The sequence below is a fragment of the Megalobrama amblycephala genome, linkage group LG8, assembly GCF_018812025.1.
Source record: "Megalobrama amblycephala isolate DHTTF-2021 linkage group LG8, ASM1881202v1, whole genome shotgun sequence".
In the NCBI taxonomy this organism is placed as follows: Eukaryota; Metazoa; Chordata; class Actinopteri; order Cypriniformes; family Xenocyprididae; genus Megalobrama; species Megalobrama amblycephala.
The window spans coordinates 4,011,744-4,022,911 of NC_063051.1; the positions used below are offsets into that span (position 1 = coordinate 4,011,744).

Genomic DNA, 11,168 nt, shown 5'->3' on the forward strand with positions numbered 1-11,168 from the left:
TGAGTATTGTATACTGTTATATTGTTTACATTTGATTCTGAATGAGTTTGAGGCTGTGCTCCGTGGCTAACGGGTAATGCTACACTGTTGGAGAGATTTATAAAGAATGAAGTTGTGTTTATGCATTATACAGACTGCAAGTGTTTAATAATGAAAATAGCGACGGCTCTTGTCTCCGTGAATACAGTAAGAAACGATGGTAACTTTAACCACATTTAACAGTACATTAGCAACATGCTAACGAAACATTTAGAAAGACAATTTACAAATATCACTAAAAATATCATATCATGGATCATGTCAGTTATTATCGCTCCATCTGCCATTTTTCGCTATTGTTCTTGCTTGCTTACCTAGTCTGTTGATTCACCCGTGCAGATCCAGACGTTACTGGCTGCCCTTGTCTAATGCCTCGATCATGGGCTGGCATATGCAAATATTGGGGGCGTACATCCCGACTGTTACGTAACAGTCGGTGTTATGTTGAGATTCGCCTGTTCTTCGGGGGTCTTTTAAACAAATGAGATTTATATAAGGAGGAGGAAACAGTGGAGTTTGAGACTCACTGTATGTCATTTCCATGTACTGAACTCTTGTTATTTGACTATGCCGAGATAAATTCAATTTTTCATTCGAGGGCACCTTTAACACCAGTATCTGCAGGTTTATTAATGGATCTGTTCCAGTGGCTTTGTATTAGTGTTATAAATATTCTAAATATATTTATATTCAAATATCGGGGGGTTCAATACAACTTAAAAATATACAGTTTAAACTGTGCTTAATAGAATGACTGTAGAGTATCACTCGCTGATGTGAAAAAGATTCTATTTTGTGCCTTTTGCAGTTTCAACTCAATCATGTTAGACTGTCAAACAGTTTCGCCAAGTCATGGTTTTAATTTTGATTTGATAAAATGCACAGTGTAGACATCCACCTTCGTCTCTTTGGACTAAAGGTTAAATTACAATAAAATCAACAAGCAGATCAACATTAATCTAATCAACTTTAATTAGAATACTTGTATTTGATAAAAACAAATCTGAATAAATATCAACCCCTAATTACTGAGAGTATCCTCCATATGTTCCCCAAGGAAATTATAATCTGTAATAACAACAAAATTAATTCTTCTCTCTTAAGAATGCTGATCGTACTCCGAATCCCTTATTTTTGACTTTTGTTCAGAAAACATATGCACCAACATTTAAGCATTAAAAGAGAAAAAGTTAATGTTACTGACACATTACATGCATATCACCTCTGAGTGACTGCATTATGGCAAACTACTGATCCTGAGGACTGAAGAAAAATGAAAATTGCAAATTGTTAAAGGCACATGGTTTTTTTTTTGTTTTGTTTTTTGTTAAATAATGTCATATTTGGTCCAAGATTTGTTACATTTTTAATGCACGTAAATGTTTGCTTGTTTGTTTACACACAAAATAGAGGAGTGGAGACAAATTACTACTTGTCCAGACCTAATCGAGAGAGAATCTACGGCACTTCCTCGACCCGCTGTGTGAAATGTACCAAATTATATGAGGTTTGCTCTGTCAAAATACATGAATGAGTGGAGATTTTAAACTTACCAAACGTGTATGCTACATGACCTTTCTAATTTTATCACAATACACTGACAGCAACAACAGAATGGGTACAGCTGGAATTATGAAATCATGCAATGCACTAAAAAAAATAGGCCACAGTGTTCTACACCTTGCAAACCAAGGCGAAAAATGAACAATGAAGAAACGAATAATGTGTCATATTGCAAAGTGAAAAAAGTCATTAGAATGCAGTTTGATTTGTAATAAGTGAAGCCCATCTGTTGTGCATGTTCCTGAAAGGCGTATACTGGATAAACAACTGTTTTTCTAGTATAAAGCTTATTTGAGAGCTTGTTCCTTGAGAAGAAAATCTGAAACATTCATACCATCTCTCAAACGATTAGAGCCCTTTATAATACTAGGTCAAGTTTCATTAAACATGGCACTGAAGAAAACGTGTAACACACTGAGTGTAAACACTCGATGCACAATGCAGAAGCCGATCTTTCCCTATGAATAAAAAACAATTATGCGATGGATTTTACGATTCTGAAGAGTCAAACTTCCCTGAATGTACTTTATGCTGTGGACTTTGCTGGTTGGATCTGAATGTAACCAAACCCAGTCCAGCTTAAGAATGACACTTCCGTGTACAAAAAAAATAAAAAAAAAAAAAAAATACAACACCACAACAAAACATACTGGTTGATTTGTTGACCAAATACCTTGCCACTCCATGTGCAAAAAGAGACTGTAAAGTTCTCTGATCGGAGAGTTATTGAACCCCTCCAGGGGGTTTGTAAGTGTTGAGACCTCCAGGGGGCAGTACTGATGTCAGGACAGCCCCACCATGTGGTCTATTTGCCTCATGTATATGCTCTTTAGAGGAAGGCCATAACGTCTCTCTTCAGGAATCCTTTCACACTATTGGACAAATGAAAATATGTCATTCTTATTTCTATGACCACTTTCAAGATTTCATAATGTCCCTGACAAAATACCAGATTAAACACTTTAAAAACAACATTTTAATGTTGTTCAAACTTAAAAACTTAAAGTTTATATTTTCAGATTTGAAAATGTGCCCTAAGAAGCTGAACAAAGATAACAAAAACAAAGCTGGTAATGGCTGATTGTAATTCATTAAAAATAAATAAATAAATAAATTAATAAATTAATTAATTAATTAAAGGGGTCATGACATGGCAAATCAAATTTGCCTTTAGGCAAGGTTTTTGTACCATTAAAACATTCTGCAAAATTCTTAAAATGTCCTCTTTATAACAAACAATGCATTTATTAAGCTCCAAAAATGGCTTGTTTTGATATTGCAGGATCTGTGATGTCACACAGGCAAATACATTTGCATATGATTGCCTCCAGAGCAAGGCATCAACATATATACACATCATCACAGCACAGGCCCCACCCACTGGCATTCAGCTGCTTAACGACTGACATTTGCCTATTCCAGATGAGAGTCGCATTGAGTCGAGTAAAAAAGCAAATAGAACTCATTATAATCACTGACATGGTCTACACTGACTGAATACATTATACAGAAGTGTATCTTGAGTCTGTTGACAACAGGACAAATGGAAGAGTGAAAGAAAATTCACTTTGACACATCCAGTATAAACAGATCATTTGCATCTCTCTACAGACTTCAGAAGGATCCCAGCATTGGAAACAAATGGATGGTTTATTTTAATTGTGTCCCGTATCTCATCAGAGGATTATATGTTTGTTCGGAGCATTTTGTTTTGGAAATGAGGCACAGTGTAATGGAGAGTTTGCAAAGAAAGTTTTGTTGAAAGATGAAGAAGCACACTGAATTGGATCTGACAGCAGCTGCATCACAAAGAGTAAGTATGATTTTTTTGTCTGTAAATTAGCTTTAAATGGATGTTTTCAAAACACTTACTCATATGCAATAGTGAGTAGGCGTTGATACAGTTTTCTTTGCAATTACGTTAGCCAATCATAACCCCTAAAGGGGCCACCCCTTAAAAACAGATCATTTCAGACAGAATGAGGGGGAAAATAATCATTTTCAGCATATATATTAGTCAAAAAACATAACATAAGTAAACCTCAAAGTACGTTTAAAAAATCCATGTCATGACCCCTTTAATTCACATATTTCACTATTAGTGCAGTCTTAAGAAACTATTTTCAGTGAATGAATCATCATTCACATCTAATCACTGAATCCTTTCTTTATAAACGAGGTGACTGCTTTGCTTTTTTTTGTTTTGTTTTGTTTTTTTGTGTGTGTTTTTTGTCTGAAAAATCAGCATTTAAGTGAATATCCATAAAGGGCAGGTTGTGAAGGAGCATATAATTGACTGGACAAGCTCATATTCATATTTATATTCATAAATGGGGCGACTGTTAGTGTGTATAAAACCAATTTCTTACGTTGCTTATGTTTGCTGGGGGCTCTTTGTTGGGCTCTTCACATGGGAATTGCTCTTCCCAACTTTTCTCTCTGAAGCGTTGATCTATCGGCACTACATGGCCTTCTGTAGTGAAGATGTACTTATTCTCAGACTTGTGCAGTGGGTTGTCTTCATCAAAGAGCTGTAAATTATTGTGAAATATAATTTAGTGATTGACATGGCAGCTGCAAGAAACTTGACAATGTTTGACTGATAAAGTTGACTGACCATGTTTATAGTTTATAAAGTTACTAGATATAAGTGAGAATAGAAAAATTTAAAAGGGAGAACCATATAGAAGCAGACAACTAACCAAATAAAGGTATTTGCAGGTTTCGCTGAGGAAAAAACTCTCCATGCGATCTTCTTTGGACTTATCCACCACGTGATGGAGAGTGGCATAACCACACCTGAGAAACAGTCAAACAAAACATCTGTCCTGAGAACATGCCAGTCTCCCAATCAAATCACTTCCTGACATTTGAATCCACATACCTGACTTTAGTATTTTTTTCGAGGCTTTCAAGAATGTCCATCCCAACATGAAGATAAAAAGGATTCTTGGTTGCCTGTAGAAAGACGAGTTCATCGTTAATTGTACTGTAATGCTGCAGAGTCTAAAAATCTGGTTATAATCCAAAAACAGCAGTTAGAAAAGTTTGTACCTGATAGAGCAGGTATGTGGATTCCACTAGTTCAGGTCTTAAAGGGTAGAAGAGGACATCTGGGGCCTGAAGCTGCCAGTTGTATCTCTCAGGAAGAGCCCCGAAACGCTTCCAGATTGCATAGTAGAAGGCATGAAGGCAAATGGCGTTTTCAACATCACCATTCAAAACCTGAGCAACAGAAATGTGTCCCTGGTTAGAAACCCTGGTTAATGAACTGAATGAAAAAAGGCTATCAGCAGGTCTGGTTTTAGTTCAACAGTCCAAAGTTCAGTTCTGTATGAGCTAGAGTAAAATAGTATCTACAGATATAACTGAAACACTGTTCAACTAGTTGAACAACTGGATTTTCATATTAGATAAGTTTATTACTAAGACAGTTGCTTTTTTTTTTTTTTTTATACATAGGCAGCTGCTTTAGAGGAAATAGAAACAAAACTTCATAAGGGGCATAAATAAATAGGGAGCATATGCATACTAAGCTAACGACACAACACAACACACACATTTTTTTTTTTTTTTTTACTTTTGAGGGGGAATTTTTTATAATTACCTTATTAAAATCTACTTGAATCTGTGCAACTGTGTTGTTCAAATACCTACATTTAACCAGTTACTTTAAAATCAATCACAATTCTAAAGACCGTTATGAATGAAATTTTTTCATCAACTAAAGCCATTTTTACACTGCAAAGGTGGAACAGAATCTGCATCAAAAAACATGAAATCATTATAGGGGTGAAGCTGCAATATCATGACAAAATCATTATGGCTGATTATTGCTCTGATCAATTGTACTGAAGATTATTAAGTCGACAAAGGTTTTTTGGTGGGAAAACATTCACATATTCTGGCTAAAGACAAAACAAGCTAAAAACCATTAATGAATTTGTTTATTGCTTGTTACAGATTAGAAAAAAGACTTAACATTGGTAATTATAGTAACATGAAAAACAAAATGGTTATTCAAACTGGGAATATAGCTATTACATTAAGAAAGTGATCAAAGAATTCTGGAGCAGTCAATGACCTCCATGACTAATTGTGAGATATGCACTTTCACAAAAACTCCCCATATCATATCTGAAACTGTCTATACTGCAAGATGAATCTCTTACTTGCATCTTTTCTGCATTTTGTTGTTTATGATGATAAGAGAGAATTCACATGAGATCAGATTTAGAATTCAGTCAGTGAGCATGTGCAACCCTCATTGTATTTGCTTGTTGACGAATCACAACACCTCTGGTTGGACAATGCATTCCTAAGCTTAACAGAAACGTGTGTGGTGTAATTGGTTATAATGCTCAACACTGCAAACTACGCATAAAAGAAAATGATGTAACATATGTACTCTACAAATCTGTAAATGTAATGCCTTAATCTTCATATTTATAGGCAACGCTTCAAATTACAGTTAGACTATTTTCTTTGACTACTTTCTAGTCTATGGTTAGACTAATTTCTTTATTTGATGTCTTTCAGAGTGGATGAAGCCTTCATTCATGCCACTAAGACATTCTACAGATGGTGGCACCAGGACCTGATTTTGTGGAGTTGGGGGGATTTTTAATCAAAAAGTTAATTTAAATTTAATCATAAAATTATTATTGTTTTGCATTAATGAGTGCAGTTACTAATAATATTACATGTTTGTTTATTGGAAATGACAGTAAAACACTAAGCTTGAACTGAGATGCAAATAAAATTAACTTTTATTAACAACAGTAATGTGTAAAAACTTTTATAAGAAAATGTAAATATTCTACTCTTGTAAAATATACCATTGTTTCTTTTATGTTTTTCATATGCAACAGAAATGGCAGCTCTTGTCAGTTGGGCAACATGGTGGAAAAAAAGGTCAGTACAATTTTTTTAATGTTTATAAAAGAAGTCTCACCAAGGCTGCATGTATTTGATCAAAATACAGTAAAAACAAAAATATTTTGAAATTTTATTATGATTTAAAATAACTATCAATGTTAAAAACTGAGCTGCTTAATATTTTTTATGGAAACTGACTTTTTTTTTCAGGATTCTTTAATGAATACAAAGTTTAAAAGAACAGCATATATTTGCAATAGAAATCTTTTGTATTAATGTAAAAGTGTTTACTGTCACTTTGGATCAAATAATGCATCCTTGGTGATTGAAAGTATTAAAAATAAATGAATAAAAATGTACTGACCCCAAACTTTTGAATGTTAATGTATATTGCTTTTTATAATGTAATAATGCCAAGTTTTAGAACTTTTTTCTTGATTACTTAAGAACTAAGGCTAGACTGTATTTAGAATGTACTGTAATTAGATGATATAAAGACAATAGAGAGATTGAACGAGAGAAGCAGGAGACAATTAAGACTCAGTTCAGACCTGTAGCCCAGGGAAGAATGCCTGCAGAGAGTCAATCCATGTGTTCATGATCTGTCCATTAAACATGTTCACATTCACATAAAGAGGTGGGTCGCCCTCTCCTTCATTACACGCCTCTCTTCTGTAAAAGGTAAAAAAAAGAAAAAGTGCACAATTAGAACCAGGATGTGTCAACAAAAGCACAAAAATAGTTTAATAAGGAATCATTAATGCAGACCCTGAGGTGTCACGCTAGAACTTCTGCATATCTGTGTAGCTATATAAAATTAATTAAAACCTTAAAATGTCAGTCTAGACCTTAACCAATCTGAATGACGCATTCACATCCAAGAATGTTTATAATGAATTAACTTGCAAGCAATACACTCATTGGCTGCAAATCATGCCAAACAACCACAGATTCCAGGTGACACACTTTATCTGCAGGTGGTTAGAGACCCACATGCAAACTCCTTTGGTCTTTGTAAGCTCAAACTGCAGCCACAAGCAGCTGTGGTCACACATGCACATGTTTATAATCACCCTCTTCTCAGGTGGCTCTGAATGCTCTCGTAAGCTGCAGAGAACATCCTGTAATCTTCTTTCTCTCCAAATAAGATGTAAGACTTGAGGAGGTACTCATAGAATGAGTCCATGCCGGCACCAAGACCGCTCTGCTTCCCTACCCACTGACCAGTCTGAATGTTCACCACATTCCCTGAAAAAGCGACAAAAGAATCATCACTGGTCAGACAAAGACACGTGATCACAAATAAAAGATACTGGATCCAAAACAAAAGAAAAAGAAAAGGACTGTAGTCTGTAGTTATTGTTTAAGGAAGGACTACAGACTTAAAACCACTTACCCAACAGCCCAGTTTCATTGCTTCTCAAGTTCCACAGAGCTTTAACAGCCCGCCGGGCGACCCACTCAAATGTAGAGTCGCCAATCAGACGGCTAAGAATGCCAAACTCCACGAGCAGAGAGCCCGCCCCTGCCGTACACGTCTCATTAATGCTGTCAGGAGGGACACCTTTCTTTAAATTCACCTGCACAAAAACATGGTAAGATACAAATGTCAAATGCAGCAAAAATTAGGCCATGTTTCTAAAATAGCTCTATGTAAGTGGGCCTGACCCTGGGATAGGGGATGCCTGTGCTAGTGTTCTCAAAGGCAGGTAGCAGTCGAACAGCTAGGTCATGTGCCAGGTGTAGCAGCTCATTGTCATAGTCCTTCAGCCCTATGTCCCCAAATGGATGCCGTGGGTCAGTCAGCAGAATATGGGCCGAGATCAAACTGCCAAGGATTCTGAGAAGGGAACAAATATATCAGTTACTTCCTCTGTGCGGAAATAGGTGGTTAACAACAAAGATGCCATTTTGAACACATTTTTCACCCTTTTTTTTTTAAGTGTGAATGGAAACAGTAACAGATCAACCTCTACACAAACCTGACAAACCTCTATAACATTATTTCATCCATAGAACAAAAAAGGAGAATGTTCACACTTCTTATTTCCATACAGTGATTGAATGAGAATGGATAGATTTCCTTTATTAACTAATCGTCTCATGAGGGTGTTGACATTTTACAGACTGAATAAAAGAGGGAAACACTGCACCTAATGTTGGCCTCAAAGACTTGAACAGTGGAGTCCTTATCAAAAGAGACCGTCTCAATCACCAGCTTAACAGCTCGATGGAACTCGGTCACATTTCCAAGCACCTGCAGAAATTAAAAACAAACAAGGGAGTACATTATGCAATGTACAGTACATGTTTATGACTTCTGAATTAAGCTGAGGTGACACGGAAGTGAGGAATTCCTGAGATTATCTGAAATTAATAGTCCTCGAACAAGACAGTTTGTTAAGATGAGGCCATTCATCTGTTGATATGGATTTTTATAACTCAAAGTTAATCATAGGTGCAGATAAATTAAAAGGTTGATTGTTGGGACACACAGAAAGCTGCTACTCCCTCTTGTAGTGAAGGATTAAGAATGGGCCTTATTCATGAAACATGACCAAAACGAATTTTAGCAACAGTTTAAAAAAACGACTGTAATTTATGTTGTTGAACAAAATGTGAATGTTTTTTTAAGTAACACAAACCACAGACCTTATTTTACTCATAAATCATAAACCAGCATCTTTGGGAGGGAACCCTGTGCTGGATTTTAGGACTATAAACAGATGGGTTCACATTATTCTATTTTTAGAAGATTATACTATAGAGCAGTTTAGCTGATTTTCGTTGCAAAATTAGATGAAATAACATACTTTACTAATAGTATGAAAACCAAACAAATTACTTTAAAATTAGAAGGCTTGTGCAATTATCAGTGTTAAATAGTTATTTCTAACTCTTGAGGATTAAATAGAACTGATTTAACCGCAAGTCATCTGTTTAAGAGGCCGACTTACCAACAGCGTATCAAGAGCATCGATGAGGGTCAAAGAGTAGTTTCCAAGAACATCATTGATGTTGATATTTGACCTAGGTGAAACACACAAGCAAATAGATCCTTAGGTCCATTAGTTTTTGATATGCTGTTATTATTCAAATACATTGGGTACATGAAACCAAAAAATCTGTGGTGCCGGATATGAAAGAGATATTTCTCCTTTTCCATGCCTTAAAGGGATAGTTCAACCAAAAATGAAAATTGTCATCATTTACACACCCTCAAGTTGTTCTAAACCTGTAGGAGTTTCTTTCTACTTTTATATAAGAAGATATTTTGAAGAATGTTGGTAACCAGACGGTTGACGGTAGCCATTGATATCCATAGTATTTTTTTTTTCCTACTATGGAAGTCAATGGCTACCGTCAACTGCCTGTTTACCAACATTCTTCAAAATATCTTTTGTTTTCAACAGAAGAAAGAAACTCATACAGGTTTGGAACAACTTGAGAAGAAAAAAAAAAAAAAAAAACTTTTCATTTTTGGGTGAACTATCCCTTTAAATGGTCTACTACCCACAGACCTTGGGGCTGATTAAAAAGTTTCTATTTGTTACTCATCTGTTATCAACTGACTAAAGGAAAAAGCTTGATTAGCAACATATTTTGGAACAAGTGCATTTGATTCACAGGGAAATTCTTTACCAGAACAATGTGTGGAAGCAAAGATAATAAAGAAACTCTGAAAAGTGTAGATGAATATATTCATATACACAGGTCATACAGATATCAAAAGATCCAAGAGCAAGGATAATGACATTTTACAGCACATTTTAAGGTGTGTGTGTGTGTGTGGTTTCATGAAACATTAGATAGACGTTTTAAAGGTTGCTATGGATTAGTCAGTAACTTACGGGTTGAGCACGTCAGGCCCGCGACCTTCACAAGCTATAGGGTTCAGTTCATCCTCTGGAAAGGCAAACTTCATGTAGTTGTCATATCCGAAATAAAACATGTCTCGCGCCATTTCCCTCATCTTGACTTTCAGCGCGTCAGGGAAGGAGCTGTACTTTCTGTCATATTCATCTCTGCCCTCCTGAAAGAAGCTGAGGTAGGATTTCTTTGGTGAATTCCCATTAATCTTGGAGCAGGTCTTTGCTTGAGGGTTTCTGTGGTCGTACATATGCTGTGGCCAGGCGTTAGTTTTGACGGTGGCTCTCTCGCCATCGTTGAGAAGTTCAATTTTATGCAAGTTGAACGTGAATTTAATGGGGAAGTCAAAGCCCCAGCTGGGTCCCAGTCCAAACACTAGCCACACCGCGCAATTCAGCAGCACTCTCAAAACAAGAAGACCCACGACTATTGACCTCCATTGCATCTTTGCCTGCTGTCGGCCTTAAAAGTCATAATTTACTTCGACGTTGCGACTTACCGAAGCGCAAAAGTAACAGTTTTCCTCCTGCTTTCAGTTCTCACACACTTCCTGTCAACAAACCAGCCCCTCCCTGATCCTCAACGCTGATTGGTCAGCCACCGTCAACGTCATGAGGGAGAGGGCGAATAGTTGATATAGGCGTTTCTCACACAAGCGGTAAGCAGCGGAGATGTCGTGGCAGCTAAAATAAAAGCATCCCTGCATTTCTAAGCCAATGAGAAAATCACATGTGTGATGTGACGGAGTACATACAGTCTTATCTTGAATGTTTAGTTTTAACAACTGTTATATAACCATTACCACCTCTACTATGACC

General features: G+C 36.3%; 1 protein-coding gene across 1 annotated transcript; it reads right to left on the reverse strand.

Moving 5' to 3' along the window:
• Nucleotides 1-874: 874 nt before the first annotated feature.
• edem1 (ER degradation enhancer, mannosidase alpha-like 1) lies at nt 875-10,962 on the reverse strand. Its single transcript, XM_048198799.1, has 12 exons — nt 10,332-10,962; nt 9,438-9,510; nt 8,634-8,737; nt 8,149-8,320; nt 7,877-8,060; nt 7,554-7,728; nt 7,032-7,152; nt 4,657-4,827; nt 4,487-4,560; nt 4,305-4,401; nt 3,972-4,133; nt 875-2,474 (listed from the first exon to the last, which is right to left on the reverse strand). The coding sequence occupies exons 1-12, from the start codon at nt 10,793-10,795 to the stop codon at nt 2,385-2,387; spliced, it is 1,887 nt and encodes a 628-aa protein (XP_048054756.1). The 5' UTR covers nt 10,796-10,962; the 3' UTR covers nt 875-2,384.
• Nucleotides 10,963-11,168: the final 206 nt, after the last annotated feature.